Source organism: Neofelis nebulosa, chromosome 2 (assembly GCF_028018385.1).
Source record: "Neofelis nebulosa isolate mNeoNeb1 chromosome 2, mNeoNeb1.pri, whole genome shotgun sequence".
Lineage (NCBI taxonomy): Eukaryota > Metazoa > Chordata > Mammalia > Carnivora > Felidae > Neofelis > Neofelis nebulosa.
Window position 1 is genome coordinate 21,195,857 of NC_080783.1, and position 24,845 is coordinate 21,220,701.

Genomic DNA, 24,845 nt, shown 5'->3' on the forward strand with positions numbered 1-24,845 from the left:
CATATCACTCACCTTCCTCAAAGCTGGCTTTCTTCTGCCTCACTAGAACACGGAAGTTCTCAGCAGGATTCACACTTCCGACCTAGAATACAGGCACAGACAATAAACCTGAAGATCGCTTCTGTTTCTGGCAGCACCCCAGGCAACACAAGATGGCTTAATGTGGTAAGTGTGCTTTTATAAAATAAACCCAAAGACAAAGACAAGGCCCTTTCTATTCATTTCTAGTTCCAGGCTTCTGTGAAAAGCAAGCAGACTCCTGTGGCCAAAGAGCTGCTGTCTGTACTTGTACTCACCTCTCTTGAAGCAAGAGGACTTCTTTCCAGAGAGGTCGGCAGCATTACAACCGAAATCACCAGCCAACTCAGCTAGAACCTTTATGTGACACAGTGCTGGTACGTCCAGACACCCAGCCAATTAGGAAGGGGAGGATTCTGCAGTGTGGGGTCAGTTCAGAATAGATTTGCCCCGCTGCAGATGACATGAGAAACAGCAGCCGGTTGATCGGTTTGCTGACTCCTTGGCACTGAAGTTTTGGTAGAACATACAAACATGCCCAAGCTGAACGTGCCCCCCACAAAGTAAAAGCAGATGTTGTGCAAAGATTTACTACAGTGCTATGTGGGGACGTCTCAAAGATGAAACGCTCTGCCACATCACTTCCTGATCACATGTGGGTCTTTAACCTTCCACTGCCAACCTTAATAGGCCCGATGTTTCACTCAGTTCACAGGGGAGAAGACAACAGGGTTCTATTATGGTTGGTAAACTTTGGTACAAAATGTACTGAAGTTTCCAGTTTGCTCTGGGCTAGCAGTCAGAAAAGCTCTCAGAACAAATAAGGTCATGATTTTTTCCCTTTACTATAAAACACTGAAATAAAATCCAAGTAATTTTCAGATGTTTAGTTTTCCTGAGAGCATTTCTTTTTGAGGTTGGAAAAAGGCATGCCCTAATGCTATCTATCCTGCCTAGTATATTTGACTAGTGAGGGACAACTTTTAAGAATCACTGATTATAGGAGTGCCTGGGTGGCTCAGTCGGTTAAGCATCCGACTTCGGCTCAGGTCATGATCTTGTGGTTCGTGGGTTCCAGCCCCGCATCGGGCCCTGTGCTGACAACTCAGAGCCTGGAGACTGCTTCGGGTTCTTTGTCTCCCTCTCTCTCTGCCCCTCCCCCACTCATGCTCTGTCTCTCTCCCCTCTCTCTCAAAAATAAACATTAAAAAAATTAAAAAAAAAAGAATCACTGATGAAAAATAATGCCACTTAACATAATGTATCCAAGTTCCAAAATCTTCCATTAAAAAAAGGTCTCAGTGTCAAAGGATACTTGGTTCGGGAAGTCTTAAGCTTATAAGACCTGTTCTGAAGTTGTACATTAGAAAAGAAATAGAGGAGTTACGCTCTTAAATTTTACGTATTTGGAGCCTAAGACCCATACCATCAACCTCCACTTATCCTGTCATTTTAACTAAACAGAAAACTGCAAAATAAAGCCAACCAAAATAGCTCCACAAAAAGGGCTACCACTTAAGCTGTTCCATGTGCTACATATTATACGGTGCTCTAAGTACTACATGTCATATAGAGAATTCTACAGAAAACTCCCTGACAATAAAGGAAGCAGTGTGGGAAGGACGTGTATGGTTCACATACTGAAAGGACCAGAGAAAGTGATTTATTAAAGGACTAACAAAAACTGATGCGATCTGCCCCAAGTCCCAACCTTCCCAAAAGGCCCTGGAAAAGTTCTGCTTACTCTGGTGACACTGCCTTCAGCCAGGCTGGAGACGCTAAAGCATGCTTCCCCTTCCTGAGTCTTCAGTTTTTTAGAGACAGGTCCCTCTTCATGGCTGGAAAAGAAATAAATGGGTTTTGTCCCCCCCCCCCCCCAAAAACAGAATAAACAACAGGAAACCCAGACTTGGCTGACGTGTAAAGTATACATTTATTTTTCACGTGTCAAAAATGAACAGCCGCACTTACTCCCTCTTTAAAGAAGAGCCTGCCTCCTTCTCGCGGCCCCAGGACTCCTGCCGGCCTGGCGGGAGCAGAGCAGCCCTGGCTGTGCCTCACAGCGCCAGAGAAGTCATAATCCGCAGCTGCGTCACTCGGCCCCCGCCAAGGATGAACCCCAAGCACAGGGAGAGGCAATGCAGCGTTTCACGAAGAGACCCGTTTGCCCTTCAGAAAGTATTTGCTAGTTTCTGTCCCGGAATCGATAGCTATTAGCTTTCCACGGACACAGACGACCTTTGGGTCTGCTATCCCATCTTCTCCATCATGGATGTGAGAGCTTTGTAAGCTTCTACTCACAGCTGTCAAAACTTACTAGACAATCCCTAATTAAATATGTAAGACCTTATTCTTAGAGAAGTCTTAAACTATAAAAAACCACTTTCAAAAAAAGCCTTTTAATTTGTTCTTTTATAAACCTAATTCTGTTTTGGGCAATATGCTAACAGTCTACCAGCATCTGTGTGGTAAGGGAAAGAGGATTCCAAGGATTATATCAAACATCTTGTCTCGAGTAACTGGCTGGCTTCAACAGCCTGCCTTAAAGTCAAGAGGAGGACAAATTAATTGCAAAGGAGAAGAAATCAAATTCAAAGACTCTGCCCATAATCTCCCATAAGCTGATGAACATATAGAGATATGAAGACTTTTCTCCCAGACAAACAATCAATCTGGGCCAAAAGTAGCTGTCAAGAAATGGCTGAAGGAGGAGGGACATTAGTAACTAAGATCTAGTATTTCTAAGCGTGAGGTGTTTTCGTTCAAAAGCCCTAACTTCAGAGAATGAGTCTTGAAGAAGAGGTTATTCTAAAAACAAAGAAAAATGAGGTATGAGCTGGCTTATTCAATGATATTTCAAAAATGAGTCGTCTCTTCCAGTGGGATAAAAGGACCGAAGCAATCGTTACAGCCTCACAAACATGAACTGAAACTTTTTATTACTTGACATCTTTCCCATTGGCCACTTGCCTTTTTCCCTTTGAGAAGTAAAGAAAAGAAGACAAAAGGATGGGGACGAGGAAACATTAAAAGGGGTGAGTCATCCAGAGTTCTTTCCACCACGTAGAATAAGAAATAAACACAAAACCTTGATGGCAAAAATGGAGGAAAAATGCACAAGCCCAAGGGAGCATGAAATTCCATCAGAATTTGAGTCTGTTAAAGAAAAAGTCACAGCCATTCAGTTCACCTTTGCCAGTTCTTCCCAAGGGACAGAAAACATGGTGCTCCTGGATCCCAGTCTTACTTTTCCCACTGACTAACCCTGGAATCTTACACCTTCTTGAAGGAATTGAAGGTATATTAATTTTTTTATACATAGAGTTTAAAGTCTAGTAAGTGACTCCTGTCTCTGGTCTTCTGTTTGCTCCTTAGAAAAACACTATGATGGGGGCGCCTGGGTGGCTCAGTCGGTTAAGCGTCCGACTTCGGCTCAGGTCATGATCTCGCGGTTCGTGAGTTCAAGCCCCGCGTCGGGCTCTGTGCTGACAGCTCAGAGCCTGGAGCCTGTTTCAGATTCTGTGTCTCCCTCTCTCTCTCTGACCCTCCCCCATTCATGCTCTGTCTCTCTCTGTCTCAAAAATAAATAAACGTTAAAAAAAAAAATTAAAAAAAATAAATAAATAAATAAAAAGAAAAGAAAAAAAAAAAAAAAGAAAAACACTATGATGAAAAGTACCATGAGCATATCAACTACTCATCTACTGTCCTCCAAAAACACAAATTAACTTAGACCGTGGTGAAAAGAAGTATGAGATACCCAAAGTGCTATGCTAAGTTCTGTGAGAATGCAAGGTTGAATTGCATGAAGAATTTCTTAAACCCTCCAAAATAAGGTTCTAGGGAAGGAAGGACAAAGAGACATATATATCAATCCTCCAGGACTGGGCAGGTAAAGGCAATAAGCGGAAAGTAGTAAAAATTTGAATACGGTTAATATTCTCAAGATTGAACCATTTAATAGCATTATTAGGAATTTTACAAATATTTTAAACTAATCATGTCTCTCGGTGGTGGGAAAGGGCAAAGACTCTCATCCCAAAATTACCTATGAAGAAGCCGAGCTCTGGAGGACAGAAATTATCTACACAAGACTCCAGCAGACATACAAATGTCAACAGCTACTGCATGTGGATATCGGAACCATGGATAATTTATTGTACTTTCTCATTTTCTTACTGTCTTTTGTAAATCTGTATACATTTTTTAACTCATTTTTTTGGTCAAACATTTACCTAATACCATGTGCTGGCCGCTAAGCTCTATCGTAAATGTACAAAAATTAATATGTAATCAACACTTTAGGAAATTCAGCCAAATAAAAAAGGTAAATATGTAAACAGGCAATTCACAAACTACTGTGGCGAGCAGCATATCCTCTGAGAGAATAGCCCGTTGCTGTCCTGGGCTGAGGCAGGAGGGGCAGGCTGGGAAGTAGTGAGATAGGAGGCCGGGAAATACAGTAGTCCCCCCTTATCCATGGTTTTGCTTTACAGTTTCAGTTACCCGCCATCAACTGTGGTCTGAAAGCAGATGACTTATGGTGTGAAGGTCAACAGTAGCCTAATACTATGTCGCTATAGCTACATCCTTCACCTCACTTCATCTCATCACATAGGCATTTTATCACCTCACATCATCACTAGAAAGGTGAGCGCGGTGTAACAAGACATTTTGAGAAAGAGAAGGAGAGAGACCACATTCACAGAACTTTTATTACAGTATACTGCTATAATTGTTCTAGCCGAATATTAGTTACTGTTGTTAATCTCTTACAGATATATGTGTGCACAGGAAAAGAAACATAGTATGTATAGCGTTCAGTACGACCCCTGGTTTCAGGCACCTGCTGGGGGTCTTGAAACGTCTCCCCATGGGGGAAGTGGGACCACTGTACCTAAATCATAGACACAGACACTGTGAGGAAAGAAAGGGGTTCTCTAGGGAGCTGGATTATGAATAGTTGCTTCTTTTCTGTCTGCTTACCTAGCTTTTCTCACTTGTGTAACAGAGTTTGATCTTAAGCTGATGCTAATGGAATGCCACTAAAGCAAGTTTTTACCCAGGGGTCCAAGGATAGTGACAAGAATTTGTGAACTACCTGAAATTACATGCAAAATTTAGTTTGTGAGGGCATTTTCCTGAAAAGAGGGTTCATAGTTTTTACCAGATTACCAAGTGGGTCCATCACACACACACACACACACACACACACACACACACACACACATACACACACACACAAAGATTAAGGAACATTGCATTAAACAATTTTAAGTAAGGAAGGAATGTGATCAGATTTGTTTTTTTGAAAATCACTCAGCAAATGCAGAATGGACTGGAAACAGGTAAGACTTGAATGAGGGAGATCAGTCAAGGGGTCATCTCAGAAAGCAGGCTAAACTGAGGCCTAGAGAAGAGCAGTGGCAATTTGAGATGCTAATAAGAGCTAACTTTTTTTTGTTTTAACTTTTGCCACTTGCCAGTCACTATGCTAAGCATATTTAAAATACCTCAGGGGCGCCTGGATGGCACAGTCGGTTAATTGTCTGACTCTTGATCTCAGTTCAGGTCACGATCTCACAGTTTATGATTTTGAGCCCCATATTAGGCTCTGTGCTGATGGCGTGGAGCCTTCTTGGAATTCGGTCTCTCCTTCTCTCTGCCCCTCCCCAACTTGTGCGTGTGCACGCATGCTCTCTCCCTCTCTCTCTCAAAATAAACTGAAAAAAATTTTTTTTAATTAAAAAAAAAAGCCTCAGTTAAATGTCACAATGACACTATGAATTAGCTATTATTATTGACCTTTTACGAATGAACAAACCAAGGTTCAAAAGGGCCTGACCTTGTCTAGAAGCACACATTAGTTAAGGGGGTCCACAATTAATTCTGTACTCCCAGCCCTTCTCCTGTACAGCCTCCTGAAAGGTGGGTATTTGTTACTGCCACTCAACACTGAGCAGCTTGCCAATTTTAACCACCACTGAAAGGAAACACTTCGATTTTGATCCATCTCTACCTGACTGCAAAATCAATGCTATCAGCCACTATACTAACTTGAGGCGAAAGGAGGAGATTTGAGGTAAATCTAACATAACTTGGTAAACCAATCAGACATGGAAAGTAAAGGAAAGGTTTGACTCCCTGGAAATTAGTTGTCAGTCACCGAAACAGAGAAGAACAGCATGAACAGGGCTTTGAAGGCAGCACGGGAGGAGATGGAAGATGATGAAGTCATTTCTGGACACACTGAACTTGAGGGATCTATAGACACCTCAGAGGTCCAGAAAACAGGATGGAAACATATTAGAGTGGGCAGATATTTCGTAGTTCTTGAAGACATGTACATAAAATAATAAAAGGTCTTAGGACACGCACTGCTAAGGCGATAAGGCATAATGATTGAGAAGGCAAGCTCTGGAGTCAGGCTGTGTGCATGGAAATCCTTTCTCCAACACCTAACCCGCTGTGGTCTTGGGCAAGTGTCTTATCTTCTCTAAGCCTCGGTGTCCTCGGCTTTAAGAGGAGGTTAACAGAACAATCTACTCCACAGGACGGTCAAGACAGCCCACACGGGTAACGCATGTGGAGCACTCAGCACGTACCCGTGTCCAATACACGTCAGCTCTTTCTGAGGAGTCCTTCAGAACAGAACATTTAAGGTTGGTGGGGGGCAGAAAGCAGACCCCAGAGGAATCTGAGATGAAGCTGCAAAGGCTTAGAAAGGAAAATCTGGAGACGTGGAAGTTAAACCTTCCTGAAGGTTTCAGGGAAGTGGCGGTAGCTGGGAAAAGCAGCAGTGTGGACTATGGTTCCAATAAGCCTAGCTCACGGAAGGAAAGAAGATGGAAACAGGTAGCAGTCTGAGGGAGAAAGTTGAGGGGATGCCTGTATTTCGTTTTAGAGAAAAGAAATACGATGTTAACACGTGAGGACAAAGGAGCTGGTATGGAGGGAGAAGATAAAAATACAGAAAGAGGGAAGAAATTATTAGTGGATGAAGGTACCAGATGAGACAGAAGACGACATCTCAGGACACAGGCAAAAGTCTGACTTCGGACAGGATGATGTACCCCATTCCACTGAGACAGGAAAGAGGAAGTGAAGGCAGATGCAAAACAGGTATATGGGAGACGGGCCAGAAAACTGAGGCATCCCCACCTACTGGGCCTCGATCTTCCCCACGACACCGTTATCACCATCTTCATCACTGCCGTAGTTGCCACAGATGTGCCCAGGACGTGATGAGCAGTTTGTAAATCGGTTCCGCACAAACACTGTACGCTTACTATGTGTTAGGCACTGTGTTGGGTTCTAGACACACAACTGCCAACGGCACGTCTTACTCAATGAACCCGCGTGACAACTCCATGAGAGCTATTCCTAGTATCCCTGGTCACCCACCGGGAAACTGGAGCTGAGGGCGGATAAGCAAGTTGGGCCTAAGGTCACACTGCAGAGTGAGGGGACCAACTCACATGTCTGACTCTGGAGTCTAAACCAGTAACCAGGTGCGGCTGGTCGCAGAGGTAAGTGGGGAGGAGTCTGAGCAGACTTGAATAGAAAAGTTTAGACTACTGAGCATAGAGACAAAAAGGCATCAGGGGCACATACGAGTTTAGTTGCACAAACAGGATTAGACCTCCAATGTCCTAATTCTCACGTTTAAGTTCCCCGTCCAAGAGATGACATTTTCATTTCAGGGGTATGCAGCAACATTAAGGGAAACAATGCTGTAGACGATAAGGGCACGAATACATTTTTGGACTGCAATGTCACAAGGTGCTCTTATCTTCTTCAAATGAAGAAATCACTCCTGATATTCGGGATTCAACAGGTCCAGCGTGAATACTAGATCTTCTCAAACAGTCCATATTTTAATGGATACTGATACTGTTATTGCTTTGGGTTCTGACTACTGCCTTCAAACTGCTTCAATATCCGTGATTTCACTGTTATAATATCTCTTGAGATGAGGCTGTTTTTAGATGGAGAAATTCTCCTAAAGGTGAGATTATTTAACCAAAATCAGATCAAGAGTGACATAGCTGGAATAAAAACTGATGATTTCCAGTTCAAGACTCTTGTTTTGGCCTCTGACACTTCCTGAACAGATATTTGCCCCTCACCTCTATGACGGAAATATGTACCTGGGACATGGAGATGCTGAAAATACACAAAAACATAGCCAGTTGTTAGCAATTTTTCCCCCTTTGGGAGACCGCCTCTAAAGCTGATTGGAGCCTTGTCATTAAAATTGAGGGGTTTTAAGATCCCTGCAGAAGGGAGTCATTCCTCTTGAATACAAGAGTTCCCACCTACGGGCCTCAATAAATATTTGTTCAATGCGTCATTTCTGCAGCTCTTAAAAACCCGTAAGACTTCCGAGAAGAAAGGGTAGAGAATAGGAGTGTGAGTAGGTGTGTGTGACCGAGATAATTCCCGGGCTGGTTACTTGGCTATATCGCAAACCACTGTGGGAGCAAAGAACAAGAAGCCCGTACACTGGGGCTTCCTGAAAGAGTGAGCATGAGGAGCAGGGATGAAGGTGTAATCACCGCAGGGATCAAAATCACAGAACAACAGTCTTTTGGGCCTATGTGGTGTGTTTTTTAACCAGCTAATTTACATTTTAATCAACGGGAGGAGGGGAAAACGGCCCATTTCTTTCCCACAACACCAGAAGGTAATCAAGATCATGAACTGGAGCTTTAATACAGAGAGAGAACAGCCACATGACTGCAGCGAGGCTACGGCAAGGCTGTCAAGGGAAGAAAAGGACTCAGAATTGTACTGAGCTGTTCTGAAATCCTAACCCAGAGGGATACAGGTGGATGAGGACAGCAGAGGGAAAGTGGATTTTTAGTGAGTCTTTCGATGCAGAAGAAGGCATGACAGACTACAAAAACCATAAAACTCTCCAGCATGTGTTAGGAATGCATATGGTACACTATACCAATCCCATGATTCTTTTTTTTTTTTTTTTTTTTCCAATTCTGGCAAAGCTCGGGGTATTAACCTCTAAAAGGTCACAGTACACGCAAAGCTTTCCATTCAACTTGGAAGATAATTCACTAAATTAACAATTTATAGAACCCTGTGAAGGTTTCTGAAAATTATTCCATACTTCTCCAATGGGGTATTTACAAACAATATGCTTTACTTTGTCAATATACGGCTGTGGGAAGGAAATTAAAGGAAAAAAGAATTAAGGTCTAAAACTGAATCTTAGAAGGCACTGTAAAGAAATGAATAGATCATTTTGATTTGGGGAGAAAAGTCACCAATAACCAAAGCCACACCTGGTAAAATCAATGTTATCCACCCAAATGATTCCGGATAATCAAGAACAACTTCTTACAGTTTTTGTTTTGCTATGAATGGAAACTGATACAGATTCTGAACAGAATCTGATGAGGGAGAAAACGTACTAGCTACCTGAAAGCTTGATCATAGGAAAAGCATTCTGCAGTCCTTAAACTATAAATCCCTTCCTACTGGTGTAACCAAGTACATCCCTGATAGAGAAGCTAAAGAAGAGCCAGGTTTTCATCCTCCCTCCCACTTTTCCTCCAAAAATCTCACTGCTATTCTGATACCAACCTCTGACTGAAAAACTTATGACCTTCACCCTGCCCTCTCATCCCCAGCACTCTACTTGAAAAACAGTAGAAGTGCCACTCTGGAAAATAGTGTGGAGGTTCCTCAAGAATTTTAAAACAGATCTACCCTATGACCCAGCAATAGCACTGCTAGGAATCTACCCAAGGAATACAGGAGTGCTGATGCAGAGGGGCACTTGTACCCCAATGTTTATAGCAGCACTTTCAACAATAGCCAAATGATGGAAAGAGCCTAAATGTCCATCAACTGATGAATGGATAGAGAAGTTGTGGTTTACATACACAATGGAATACTACTTGGCAATGAGAAAGAATGAAATCTGGCCTTTTGTAGCAATGCGGATGGAACTGGAGAGTGTTATGCTAAGTGAAATAAGTCATACAGAGAAAGACAGATACCGTATGTTTTCACTCTTATGTGGATTCTGAGAAACTTAACAGAAGACCATGGGGGAGGGGAAGGGGGGAAAAAAAAAAGAGAGGGAGGGAGCCAAACCATAAGAGACTCTTAAAAACTGAGAATAAACTGAGGGTTGATGGGGGGGTGGGAGGGCGGGGAGGGTGGGTGATGGGCATTGAGGAGGGCACCTCTTGGGATGAGCACTGGGTGTTATATGGAAACCAATTTGACAATAAATTTCATTAAAAAAAATAATGTTAGATCCCTAAAAAAAAAAAAAAAAAGAAAGAAACAAAGAAAAACAGTAAAAGTTAGTCTTGGATGTTCAAAAACTGTTTAGCCTTCCCATTAAACATAAACCACCAAGAATGTGAGGCCGATCAAAACATCAACAACCCAGGAGGTAGCTCTAAATTCCAGGTGAACAGTAGGGATAAAATCTATCTACAATGGAGACAAAGGAGAAACCAGTATTTTCAATGCAAGGGTCAAACATCAAAAGGTTTCTTCCTTCCACCTGTGTGGTTCCACAAACCCATATGCAAGCCTCAATTCCAGAGCTCCTCTAAGACTACCACCAGTCTTAAGTACTCCAAAGTCCAGTGCAACTGCATCGAGTACTTACTTGTCTGGGAAAATGTTCTGAGCAGGCACTTGATCCTTTTTCTTGGTGGCTTCAGTCAGAGGGAAAACGGTCTTTATTTTAGAGAGAGGAATCTGACATTTAGCTGTCACCTCAGCAGGGGGATCCAGCATATTCAAAATATGCTGCTGAATTGGGGGCAGAGGCTCTTGGGGATGTAAAGCTCTGTGCGCCAGACACTGTGGAAAAGGTAGAAGGGTTTTAAAACACAGATGCAGACACCATATAACAATTTCTTTATACTTTTCTGGTCAGAGATCCTCGATCTTTGGTTTGGGAGGGCTACAGGATTCCTACCACATGTAAAAGAGAACAAAGAGGGTGGCCTCGGAACCACCTTGGTTTGCAGGACACCAGCAGTGTCTACAACCGAATCTCAGCCGAGCGGCACCATCAGCGGGAGGCCTCCTAGAACAGAGGCTCTTCTTATAAACAGAGGCTGCTGCTTCCACCACCTGGACAATATGTGGGGTTCTCTAAAACACATGAACTCCAAGGGCCTCGAGTCCTTTTACCTCCCTTCAGAAGACTGCTTTCCCCCTTGCATAATCTTAGAAAACGACGTGTGGTAGATGAAACGGGGCTAAAACAGAGCCACTATGCTCGGTGAGTCCCAGGAAGAAATCTGCGAGAGAGATGAGAATGCTGGTCTGTCCCAAACCTCCCCAGAGTGCTCAGTTTGGGCTCCTCTCCACCGGTCTACCCACTTCTGTCCATCTCCTCTCCCAGCACTCTCGTCTGGGGACCATCCCCCCCTTGCGTGGGCCACCAGTCACCTTCTAACTGGTCTCCCCAAATCTACTTTCAGTATTCTGTACAGCCAATGCCCTTACTGTGACCCTAAGAAGTCGCGCACACCACGGCTCCTGCACGCCTCCCTCATCTGCCACCTTCCTCCTTGCTCGTCACAACCCAGCTACACTGGGCCCTGCCTGTTTCCCTCAGGTGCCAGGCTCATGCTAGCCTTTGGGTCCTGAGCTTATTGCTCTCTCTGCCTCACCGGCCTTCCCCTAGATCTCAACAGAGTTGAGCATTTTTTTAATCCTTCTGTTCTTTGCCCAACTATGATCTCCTCAGAGAGGCCTACCTGGACACTGTGAAGGAACCCCTCCACGCCCAGCCTGCCACCCAGCTATTTTCTATCATTACTCCTGTTTTACAGTTTTCATAGCATTTGTCAGTATCTAACATGATCAATTTTGTAGTTTACTTACTATTTAACCTTCCCTCTTAAAAGAAGAGATCTTGTTTGTCTTGTTTAGTGCTGAATTCCAGGTACTAAAAGCCGTGCCTGGCACACAATAAGCACCTAATAGGTATTGGCCGAAGGACTAAAGTACTCCTTCCCGGGACTCCACCTGTTAACACAAGTGTCGGGAAGCAGCACCAAGAGCGGGGCCAGGGTCCAGGCCAGGTTCTGCGCGGCGCACATGAGTGGAAATCCAGACAGCAAGCCTCCTCCGTTCGGTCACCCGTACCGCTTTCAGTCTGCTCAGCCCGCCTGTAGCGGTGCTGGTGTCTGCCCAGAAAAGTGAATACTCCGAAAAGGAGTACAGGAAGGTGAGCAAAATGCAACTATCACGGACCTCTCCTTTCCTTTTGCTAGAGAATCATCCCAAAGTTAGGCTGGAGAACACGAGTCCTACTATTCCCACCTTTAAACGATTTGCACACTGGTAATTTTAAAGAAAAAAAATCCAGGGAGCTGAAAAGTTCTTACAGTTCAAAACACTGTTTCATATCACAAGGTATAGGATTTATAGCACCTCATGAACTGCTTTCCTACCCTGTAGGAAACGTTAGGCTGGAAGTCTCCATTCTAAAAAGACCAAACAAACAAAAACAAAAAGCTGAAACTTAGATAGTAAATATCACCTGAGTTGACGGCTTCTAGAACTCTGATGTGCTGCTCCGTCATCTCATCTCAACACAGTGACCACACTCGTCCTTCCCCACAGTATATTAATCCGTCTCAGAGTCTGTTTTCCTCTTTCCTAATCACTCCACTTTCCCCTGAGCACCAGCAACATTAGCTCATTTAATGTGAAGCAAAAGGGGAAACTGAAGTGACTCCAAACCCTGTGAATCTACCCCCAACCTTCTTGTGCACAGTTCTTAATTCACAGTGCTCTCCCTCAGGTCGTTACATTACCTGCAAAGCTTAGAAAGCCCTCAGGACGTAAGCTGTAACCCAACACAGCAGACGACCTTTTACATACTCTGGAAGACTCGCTGATACTCACTCAACATCTCTGAGACAACAACTACAACAAATGGACAAATATCCTACACAACCTCCCCGCAGAAAAACACTCCAGTAGGAACTCTAGACAGTTCTTTCAAACAGTGTCATCACTCGCAAGTCGGTAATAATCTACAGGAGATGTGCTAAAGCATCAACCACTCCTACTTTTTCAAAGGTCGTACTTTAGATAAAACTAAGTGGGATACTTATCAAATTCATTCACTCAAAAAAATCTCAATTCATTAAAAAAACTGAGGTAATGAGAAAGTAATGCAATACTTTTTAATAGCAGAGAAGCTGACATTACACTCTTAAACCTATTAATTTGTCTTTTAAGCAACTGTTATTCCTTGATGTGATTTTTGTAATTTGAAAAAGACTAGAAAAAAAACCCTGCAGGCCACATGATTAGCTCATAAGTTACGAGCATGTTGATGTTACGAGCATGTTGATTTTAACAACCCTGCATCAATGGTTTAAAAGCCAGTTGTAACTCTACACAAAAAGTGTATCTCTCAGCATTTCTTTTTTTAAAAAATGCTTATTTATTTATTTTGAGAGAAAGAGACAGAGAGAGCATGTACAAGCAGGAGAGGGGCAGAAAGAGAGGGAGAGAGACTGAAAATGCCAAGCAGGCTCCATGCTGTCAGCGCAGAAGTAGAACCTGACGCGGGGCTCGAGCTCACAAACTGTGAGATCATGACCGGAGCTAAAATCAAGGTCAGATGCTCAACTGACTGAGCTACCTAGGCACCCCTTCAGCATTTCTTTGTAAAACTAGAATTAAATTAACCTCATCAACAAACTGATGGGTAACCTCTCCTTCCTTCTGCCCCCTACTCCCAGCTGAGTCACTCTCAGCTATGAATGTTTCATTTATAAAGGAGGTTAAGGAAGTCTTCCTAGGTCCCCCATCCTACTTAGCTTCCTGTATCCTCTCTCCTTCCCTCCATCAGTAGAGCTTTCTCCTGCTCCCACCCCACTATTCCACCGCCGCTGGGCCCTCAATGTAAGCAGAGACTTCATGCAGACACTAACGGCCCTTCGTCATGCTCGCTCACCATCACTCACCAGTGAGCAGCATCAAACTTGCTTTTTCTTTTCGGACACGGATCACTCCCTGTGCCTTCCAAGGCACCAGCTTCTCCTAGTTCTTTCGACCTTTTTTTTTTTTTTTTTTTTTTTTTTTTGGAGAAGGGGAGAATAAGAACGGTTCATTTGTCTTTTAACAACCCTTCTTCTTCTGGCTGTTCCTAATTATTCATTCACACGCTGGTGTGCAGGACTTTGTTTTCTTTTCTTCTCACGCAACGCTTTCCCTAGGTGATCTTGTTCACTTCTATTACCCAAGTGGGGAGGACTCCCAAATCCATGTACTTAGTCCTGACTTCTCTCCTGGGGCTCTGCATCCCTATTTCCAACTTCCTACTGGGTGTGTGTACCGGGATAGCCAACCGACGGCTCAAATTTAACACCTGCAAAAACACATGAACTACCTTTTCAGTGTGTTCATTCTATATTCCCCATCACAATTAACAGTGATGCCGTCCCTCAGGCACCCAAGCTAGGATCCTGTTATCTTTAATTCCTATTCCTCAACTACACCCAGCCCCTCCAGTCCTGTCTCCTCTGCCTTTTTACATTTTCCCTCTCCGCTTTCCCCGTCACTGCTTGAACTCAGGCCTTCATGGGGGCCACTGCAGGTTTCCCAACTGGTCTCTGCTGCACCTCCATGTCACTACCAGAGAGCTATTTTCTAAAAATCTGTCACCCACCTGCGGACAAAATCCTGTGATTTCCCACTGCCTACAGGGCAACGTGCAAGCGACTGGCTCTTCACGACCGGCCTGCTATTGAGCTGCCCTGCCCTCTTTTCCATCGTGTCCCCATACAGCTTCTTCTCCAGCCAAATGGAACGATATGGAGACTCCCAAATCCAGCACCCTTCTTCCTGTTTCCGTGCTTCTGCACATGCTACTTCTTTTGCCTGGTGTGTCCTCGTCACATTTCCTCAGTGAAGCCTTCCTCAAGTCACCACGTGCAAGAATCTCTCTTTTCCCCATATGGTTTTGTGCCCACCACTGTTGTACCTATTGGTTTTACGTCTCTACTCCTCTGGGCGGGCGCGGGGGGGGGGGGGGGGGGGGCGGCTTTAAGCAGTGAGCTTATTGTATCTTTAGCTCACGGCACAATGAGTTAATAAGTAATGTTAGTTAAGTAATGAGTTAAGTAATGTTAAGTTAAGTAATGTTAGTACTTAATAAATACGTATTAAAAAAAAAAGTAAATTCAATTTATAAACGCCATAGCAATAGTATTTCTTTATACAGACAAACCATATTAGAAACTCTCCCCCACAAAAGCAAGCAAGGCTGGTAAACTGTGAAAATCAAAGCTGCCAGTGTTTGCAGCTATTGTTACTTTGAAAGGTAACCATACCTGTGCTTATGGCTTGTTATCTGTTCATCAACCCAATAAACATTTACTGAAGGCAGATGGAATACACCCTAGATAAATCTGCCAAGTATTAGAAGTTTCTATTTTCCACCATGGTGATCAAATGTTTTTTGCAAGCTTTCCACACCAACTGGTCTCCTCCTCCCTTCCCTGCAAACGACAGAGGGCTTCAGGTCTTGAAGTCCACTTGTCAAAAACACGAAAGAAGTTTACACAAGTAACACGTACTTGACTGCACTTAGAATACTAGAGCATTCACTGAGTCAGCGCTTTACATGTTAAGCTTTATACTCTTTTTTTTTTTTTTTTTTTTAAACCAGGGGAAAGTGCTAACACAGTCCCCCACTACCACAAGTTACGCAGTTGAGTTTCCCACATTTGGGGAAATCACAGGGGTCAGCACATCCAAAGTGCAATAGATAAACCTCACCCTGGGAAAACCACCTTCGCAATCAGGTATCTCTCCTGCCAGGTAAGTTTTTAAGCTTTATATTCTAATTTTGAGGAAAAGATTTGTTTTCACTACTTGAGGAATTACAAGCATCAAAAAAACAGGCAGTTCCTTTTGAGTAGAAGATCCCTCAAAATTACATAAGGCCCCGATATGCACTTGAGTCAGTCACTTTGAGAAAGGAGTCAAAAGGGACAAGGAGTTGTCTCTCCCTCACCTCCCCACATGTCTACCTGCCCCTGCCCCTGCAAGAGCAGGTCCTCCACTCCTCAGTGAGGAAGACCTCGCCTGAAAAAGCTGCTTGTGATGTTTGTCAGCTCTGTGGGGTTCAGAGAGGGCTCTGTCCTACTGCCAGCAACTTCATCCGGGACTGGAACATTCCTTCAGTCCATCCACTCCCTATCTCAGCACAAGTCAGCCCCGCCTATCAGCCTTCCCAGCTGCCCTTAATCCAGTTGCCACCTTCCAATTCCTTTGGTCCAAGATGCAGAAATACCTATTTTACATTTTTTTTTGTGTTTTAGTCACTCTTTAATAATTTAACACTAACCCTCTTTATCCGACCTCTATGCTACCTTTAATTATGAAATTTTTGATAAATGTGGTACTGGAACACTTCTCTAATGTTATTATAAGGTCACAAAAAACTCTCCTATTTGCATATAAAAAACAAAGAAAAGTCTCATTCACATAAAATAGAGGAGAAAAGCCTAGAAAAGGCATGAAGAAGAATCTGCTCTTTATGAAAAAACTAGCCTTAAAAAAACCCAACAAACTGGCCTTCCTAAAAAAAAAAAAAAAAGAATTTTTCAAGTATCTTAACTTTACTTCTTTCTCTCCAACAGCTCAAAGTATTTTTATGTTTTTCAGTAGAAGAGGAAGGTATTACTCTTTTATTAAATAAAGCAACTGAAGCCCTCAGAGGACAAAAATGCTTGTGGCCAATTACACTCTTTTCACCCACTCATTTAAAAAATTTTTCACTCATTAAAAAAAAAAAAAAAAAAAAAAAAGACTGGTTCATCTTCCCTCTCTTACCTGATACAACCTCTGATGTTGAGGGTTTGGGATTTTGGTGGTTGGAAACAAGTCTTCAATGGTGTCTTCCTTTTCATCTTTCTTTACCAAGCTCATGGAGTCAATCAAAGCATCAACAGCACTCAACTGAGCCTCTAAAACAAGGATAAACAGAGCAGTGCCAAGGAAAAATGATTACGTCCACTGTTCTACACTAAAACAAATGCTTTCCATTCACAGATACAGAAATACTGGCAAGTTACACAGTCCAGGCCTGGCCAAAATAGTCTCTAGTCATGCAAGTCATTTAACTAAACTGAGTCTTGGTTTTCTCTTTTGTAAAAAGAGCTATTTAGAGTAGCTGGTCTCTTAGGTCCTATCTAGCTATACCATTTGGTCAACTTTCACAGTATAATACCATATTGAAAGCAAAAGTTTGTTCCAAAGGAAGCACCACAGCCATACAAAACCCATCTTCCATACGGTGACTCAAAATATTCAGTATTCAATGAGTTAGTATGTTCAAAAAATTAGTAATTATCTGAAGGAGAAAAACATGGAAAAGAAAATACCTTTGGTGAGAAGGCATAAGCTTTACCAGGATTTCCTAAAACTTGTATCAGACTGACTTGATAGGAAGACAGAAAAACCCAAAAGACACTGGTAGACCAGAGGGAGTAGACTCCTTCTCAATCTCCAAAAGTCAGAATGAGCTCTCTCCTCTCCCAAACCATATGGCCTGTATGCACACCTGTGCACACGTCTTACCCCACTCTATCCAAACTGTAAGACCCTTGAGAGCAGAAACATGACAACTTCTTCATTACCTCCCTCCCAATACCTAACAGAAAGCAACTGCTCTTAAATAAAAATCTACCGACTCAACAAAAATGGCACAGTCCAAAGCAACGTGGATGAAAGGCAACTCTCCAAAACACTTCTACCTAAACTACCGTGTGTAACTTCCATTCTGCTGATTCACACAGCAGCTCAGCTGTTAAAAGCTGAAGTGCTATTTTTGGACCATTCACAGCCAGTCGGCAAAAGGTGGAAGAGAATAAGCAGCTCTTAAAAAGCCTACTAGGCTTCTATTCTTCACCTTCTCAAGTATCCCTTTTACTACAAAAAGAAAGAGCTTATAGATATTTATCACGATACGTTTCTATCCCAGTTTCAGACTTTCCAGGGGGAGCTTTCAGACCTTACCACCTGGCACCACCTCAAGCTGACACAGCCATCACCACCTTAAGCTGACTACTGCAGGGTCCACTGGCAATAGGGAGGAGGTTGCACCTGTGTGTGGGAACGTTCAGTGGCTGTTACTTGCTACTTCAAGCTACTATCAAGACCTCTACATAATTGGAATTGCATACCTCTACATAAACATCTACTTGGGACACGTGCCAAACAGGGTTAATGATCCATTTTGCAATGGAGAAAATGCAAATAATAATACACAAACACAAAGGAAATAAAGCAAGGCAGAAAGATACTGAATATTTTAGATCCTGAGTAAATGGTTTATATGTCTATATGATAATTTTTCAATAAAGCTCTCTTTTTTAAATGTCTATGCATTTAACATTTGAAATTATCAAAATGTAGAGAGATGATACTGTAAACACAGTGCAGGCTTCTATACATTCAAGTCCATGCCTGGCTCCGCCATGATGCACAGGGACTCATTTCTAGAAGGTAAAGACACAGTGCTAGGCCCCCTTTGGTTCGTGGCTTTTCTACTGCACACAGATCCTAACAGATCTAACCAAAAAAAAACCAGAAAGAACCCACTCCTGAGACTCATCTCACAACCCCCTAATCCTACAATGACACACAGATTTAAACTTTCAAACTAAAACATCTACTCATTTTTTTGTGTGTTCTTTTTGGTATATTCATCACATTTGGCCCACTATGATATCTTACGCAACTGCCTTAAACTGTGAGCTCTCTCAAAGACAGTATCTGTGAGCATCATTCTGTGTGGCACCCTGACATGTGTAGCCAGGTGCTTAATAAAGTCCTTTTCTGATCAAGCCCAACGTTAACTCCTAGAAACAAGGAACAAGGAGACTGGAACTGTTACTGTAAACTACAAAGAAAAGGCAAAGAGAAAAGTTAATCTCCAGCACTGTTACTTTTCAGTTCAAAGACAGTTACATCGTATTTTATGTGGGACACTGAAGTCACAGCTTTGACACTATACATCAGTTCACTTCAGCAGAGGGCAAACTGGTTCACAACCAGAGAATGTACATCCATTTCCCACAAGTTGCTCCCTAGATACAAACTCTATGTCAGAAATGGGAAACCAGATAGTGTTTGGAGAGTCCAGGGCAAACCTATACCTACTTTCATCATGCCCCACTTCCATCATCACTGTGTACAAGCGTGACTGGAATCCAAGCAATTCCACTCTGGGAAATCCCCTGGTCCCAACCATGACTGCACACAGGTGATTTCCCAAGAACAGTGTGTGTTTAGAGGCAATTAATGAGCAAATGGAAATAACTCACCTGTGGGAGTGCATTTCTTACTATTTTTCAAGGATGAAAACATATATTGTCGCAAGTCTTCCATAAAAGGCAGCTGCACGTACATTAAACACTAATGAGAAAGGAAGGAAGTAAAAGCAGAAACAACCAAATTAATGGAAAAAATATAAAACTGGTCTCAAACACCATGAAGGTGGCACAACTGAAGTATTTCAAAAGTCAGACAACTCAAGTCTGGTACATGGTAAGTAAACTGTTTTGATTTGTTATCAGTTGTACACAACTGTAAATTAACAGTACAAAGAATATCGAACATAAGAGAAATACTTAAAAGAAAGACTATCAAAGAATATCTGCAAAATGCATGCCTAATACAACAAATCAGAAGGGTGTGGTGTCTAGAAGGTTGAGCATGAACTCAGGACTTCTGCCTTCTCTTTTCCAGTTTCTCTTTTCTACCACAGAAAAGTTCTCTGAGAAACAGTATGTGGTAAAGAATCTGGGCCTATATTTTGAACAGAAGAACCCTAAATAAACGGAATTTTTCTCTTCCAATTTTTATTTAAATTCTAGTTGGTTAACATACAGGGCAATACTGGTTTTGGGAGTAGAATTCAGCAATCCATCACTTACCATACAACAACCACATCACAACAAGTGCCCTCCTTAGTACAGACCCTCCCTTCCCCACCTCCCTCTGTCAAGCCTGTTTGTTCTCTAAGAGTCTGAACTGAGTTTTTCAAGGATCACAACAAAATCATAGCCTCGACCTTTATTCATAGTCTTCATTTGTAAAAATGAGGGTACTCTCTCTCCCCATTAGGTTCTGAAAAATCAAGAAGGGTAAGAACCGAGAGGTCACTGGATTGAGCAAACAGAAGGTTTATTGTTAACTTTCATCGATTTGATTTAATCATAAGTTCCTTACCTACTTTTACAATTTATGTTTTTTCACTGCAACTGAAGGTGTGGTTCACACACCAACAGCATCAGCATTACTTGGGAATTTGTGAGAAACGCACAGTCTCAAGCACCTCCCCAGACCTACACTATCAGATCACCAAGTAATTCCCATGCACAGTAATAGCTGAGAAGCACTGTTTGGAATAAAGGAACTGAGGGAAAATAATTAACTTGAAAGACCTGTGGGTTGTACCTCATAGGCATCCTTGATATAAGGAAAAGCCATGCCAACTTGAGGATTAGTTCTTCCGGCATAAGCATATCGAACCACGGCCACCATGTCTAATTCATCCAAAGCATGAATCAGGGAGGAAAGTGCCACTGCTGCTGCCTAGGGAGAAAGACGCTGCGTTAACCAAGCCAACGTGTGTGTACTTTCCCAGTGGAACTCAATCCAGCTGACCCTTGAACTTGTGAGCAGGAATGCACGAGTCCACTTATACGCTGACTTTTTTTTTAATGTTTATTTTTGAGACAGAGAGAGAGAGAGAGACATAGCACAAGCAGGGGAGGGGCAGAAAGAGAGGGAGACACAGAATCAGAAGCAGGCTCCAGGCTCTGAGCTGTTAGCACAAAGCTCTACATGGGGTTTGAACTCACGAACTGTGAGATCATGACCTGAGATGAAGTCGAACATTCAACCGACTGAGCCACCCAGGCGTCCCTGCACAGATTTTTATAGCATAGTACTATAAATGCATTTTCTTTTCCTTATGATTTTCCTAATAACATTTTCTTTTCCATAGCTCACTTCACTATAATACATCATATAATACACATAGCATATAAAATACATATTAACTGCTGTTATTGGTAAGACTTTCGGTAGACAGTAGGCTATTAGTAGTTAAGTTTTCAGGGAGTCAAAAGTTACACTGGATTTTTGACTGCATGGGGTACCAGCACCCTAACTCTCCACTCCTCTCCAGTGTCCAAAGTTCAACTGTACTTGGAAGATTGCTATCCACTTAAGAAAAAGAAATTCCTGGGGCGTCTGGGTGGCTCAGTAGGTTGAGCGTCCAACTTTGGCTCAGGTCATGATCTTGCGGTTTGTAACTTTGAGCCCCGCGTCGGGCTCCGTACTAACAGCTCAGAGCCTGGAGCCTGCTTTGGATTCTGTGTCTCCTTCTCTCTCTCTCTCTCTGCCCCGCCTCCATTCATGTTCCATCTCTCTCTGTCTCAAAAAAATAAATAAACATTAAAAAAAAAAAAAAAAAGAAGGGTGCCTGGGTGGCTCAGTCAGTTAAGCATCTGACTTCGGCTCAGGTCATGATCTCACGGTCTGTGAGTTCGAGCCCCGCGTCGGGCCCTGTGCTGACAGCTCAGAGCCTGGAGCCTGCTTCGGATTCTGTCTCTCCCTCTCTCTCTGCCCCTCCCCCGCTCATGCTCTGCCTGTCCCTCTCTGTCAAAGATAAATACACATTAAAAAAAAATTAAAAAAAAAAAAAAGAAAGAAAGTCCTTTTGTCTTTAAATTATACATTGTTTCCACCATGCTTACAACCTATATTATTAGCTGGCAGATAGCACACCTTTATTAGCAATGTTACTAAAAATGAAATTATTTGTTGGCAGTTACAGATTATCCGATTCAGCAAACTTCTGAGCTCTAACGCTGTAACGTTTTTATTTAGTATTTGAGTTTTGATTAAGTTTTGTGCTTATAAAAATTTATTCTGGGACCCTATAGCTGATAACTAGATCAAACATATAGACTGAACAGAAAACATAAGGAGTATTTTTAGTGTTTCTAAAGCCTGAGTAGGAATTACTATTATTATAATTTGGAACTGATAATATGATAGAAAACATTAACCTCTTTTTTCTGCATCCTTCTTCATGCCAGAAATTAAAAAGGTTCTGTTAACTCTTCTCAGTTGTTACCAGAATGAACATATTTAAAACAGTGGTCCTAGAACACCATTTGTGCCTGGCTCACATTGCTTTTGAGTCTCTTCAATATATATTGATCATGTATTGATTTATCCTTAATTTTTTTTCATAGTTTGGTCAGATAAATTCAGATGTATACAATGGAATACCTTTTCTTGACTGAACTACGCTATGATGTCCACAGGAATATGCAGTAAAGAAAATAAACAACTATACTAGATCTAAAAAAAAAAAGACTGTTATCCACTTTATTCCTATTTCAGATTTTTTAATTTAATTTTATTTTTTTCAAGAGAGCAAGAGAGCAGGGAAAGGGGGAAAGGAAGAGGGAGGGGGAGGAGAGGGAGGGGGGAGGGGGGAGGGAGAAAGAGAGAGAGCGCGAGCCAGTTTCAAGCAGGCTCAAGCAGGCTCCATGCCCAGCACAACCCTGGGATCATGACCTGAGACGAAATCAAGAGTCCGACGCTTAACTTGACTGAGCCACCCAGGTGCCCCCAGATTTTTTTAAGCGCCCCTGTACCTACTTCAAGGCCACACTGTACACATCTGATTTGGTCAGACATATTGTAACCTCTTCTGAAACTTCACTTCATTATGTGGATCCTCTCTTATTGTATCTTCATCTTCCTTCTTCTCTGAATTCATACCCTTATCTTCCAAATAAACTCCCCTCTCAGCCTTCCTAAACAAAATATTTCTTTTTCTCCCCCTCTCTCCATAAATTACTATCTAGATCGTTCCCTTCACCTCTAAATGTCATGAAATAATAGTCCTGGTGTTTTCGCTGCTTACAACACAATTATTCTTCCATCTAATCCAGCTACTGACCTCACCTTCCTTACTGAAATTATTCTCCAAAGTCACTCATGACCTTCTAATTGCCAATCCTTTGTTCCCATTCTATTTGACCTTTCAGGAGCACTTAACCATCCCCTTTTCTCTGTACTTTCTCCTTCTTTGGCTTCAGAAACAATACTCTTCTCTGTGGGTCATCCCTCCCCTAACTCTTCAGTTCTTCCACTAATCGTGAAATTCTGTTCTTGGCTTTTCTCTCCTTGTCTCACTCTGAAACTCTACTTGGGGATTATTTTACCCAGTCCCATGAGTTGATGAATCAGAATCTGTATATTCAGCTTTAAAACTGAATCCAGACTTTAAAATCCAGGCTTCTATTGCCTACTAGCCGATAGATAGCTCATACGGTTAGACCACAGGTATTGCAAACTGTTCATGACCAACAATGAACTACTGTCTTTCCCCCATTCTCCCCCAGTGCTCCCTACTTCACGAGCTCCATCTCCCAGTCAACCAAACGAGAAGCCTCAAAGTTTTTAGTCATACCACCTGACTCATCTCTCACCTTCACATGTTCAGCAAACTCAGCCAATTCTACTTCTGCACTGTCTCTCAAATCTATCTTCTTTTCCATCGCCGCCTCTCCAGTTCAGAGCTGACCATGTCAGGCCCTTCCCTAAGAATCTCCAAAGGTCCCACTCCTCTAGCCTCAGGGGTCTGTCCATTACTCCTGGACTAGCCTTGCACTTTCCGTCCTCTGTGGCTTTCTGTTCTTATAGTTTCCTCCTGGCTAGAATGCCCTCTCCACATCTGTCTCCTGTAACCGATTTTCACGGCCCAGTAACGTGACACCCTCTCCATTTTAGATTTGCTTCACTCTCCCTCTCCATAACTCCCAAACACATTGTCTGTACTTTTCTCAATGTTAAAGTTAACCTTTATCAAAGTTAGCTATGTAGATTTTCATTTCCTCCACTAAAAACCTGTAACCTCAATACGTTTTCATCAAAATCCTCTATAGGTTTCATGACAGATTCATTACCTTTTTAGTTCAGTTCAAGGAATATTCACTTAGTGCCTACTCTTTGCTACACAATGTCTTAGGTCCTATAAAAAAACAAGGATGAGTCCCTGATCTCACTGAGCTAATACATTCTTTACTAACAGGAAGTGACATACGTACCAAATACAGAACTTGTATAGTCCAACAAGTCCCAATAGACCGGTAAACACAATGGGAGTCTGAGGAAGAGATTACTTCTAATTTGTTTGCAAATTTCTATCTGGGTGTCTTTGACAGAACCAACTGGGATATTGAAGGAAGGATGGGGTCAGGGATGACTATGACATTGTAAACACAATGCTACACCTGTGGGAAACTCAACTAAAGCTCCATTTCCTTCTCTTCCTCTTCCCTTTCTCCTCCACACACAGTACAAATCACGTACAAGTGTAGATTCTCCATACACAAAAATAATTATATGTTCATGACCAGAGAAAACATATTTTTAAAAGGAATTATTCACGGAATCATAGAATATTTGAGTTGGAAAACAACAGCATTCATCTAGTTTAACAACACACATGCTGACAAAACTCCCTCCCCAAAATCTGGCTGGTGGAAACAAAGACTCTGCTGGGAAACATTCAGGAATGGAGATCCAACCATCTCACAAGAAACCAATCCACTTGGAGGTAGTAATCCTTGTTGACAAAGTAATTCTTCATTTTGAACAAAACCACCACTTGTTGGCAGGAAACGTAGTTTATTTTCCATTCCACATAACAACCCTCTAATGCATGGAAGAAGGCTCTCATATCTGTCATCCCTCCTACTTCCCTACCC

The 24,845-nt window shown here is 42.4% G+C and overlaps 1 protein-coding gene and 1 non-coding gene across 6 annotated transcripts in view; both read right to left on the reverse strand.

Annotated features, from left to right (window-relative positions):
* XRCC5 (X-ray repair cross complementing 5) overlaps window positions 1–24,845 on the reverse strand; it is a 131,387-nt gene that overhangs the window by 79,986 nt on the left and 26,556 nt on the right. For all 5 annotated transcript variants that reach the window (XR_009255419.1, XR_009255420.1, XM_058705671.1 and 2 more), the window contains 6 exons: window positions 20,506–20,643; window positions 19,371–19,461; window positions 16,876–17,009; window positions 10,667–10,863; window positions 1,763–1,856; window positions 13–82 (listed from right to left, as the gene is read on the reverse strand). Coding sequence is in view for 3 of the 5 variants with exons in the window: in XM_058705671.1 (XP_058561654.1) it covers window positions 13–82; window positions 1,763–1,856; window positions 10,667–10,863; window positions 16,876–17,009; window positions 19,371–19,461; window positions 20,506–20,643 (724 nt within the window). In the remaining 2 variants the exon portion in view is untranslated. The remainder of the gene's footprint in view (window positions 1–12; window positions 83–1,762; window positions 1,857–10,666; window positions 10,864–16,875; window positions 17,010–19,370; window positions 19,462–20,505; window positions 20,644–24,845) is intronic.
* LOC131505934 (U1 spliceosomal RNA) lies at window positions 15,704–15,866 on the reverse strand. Its single transcript, XR_009258684.1, has one exon. It is a non-coding gene; the product is annotated as a U1 spliceosomal RNA (small nuclear RNA).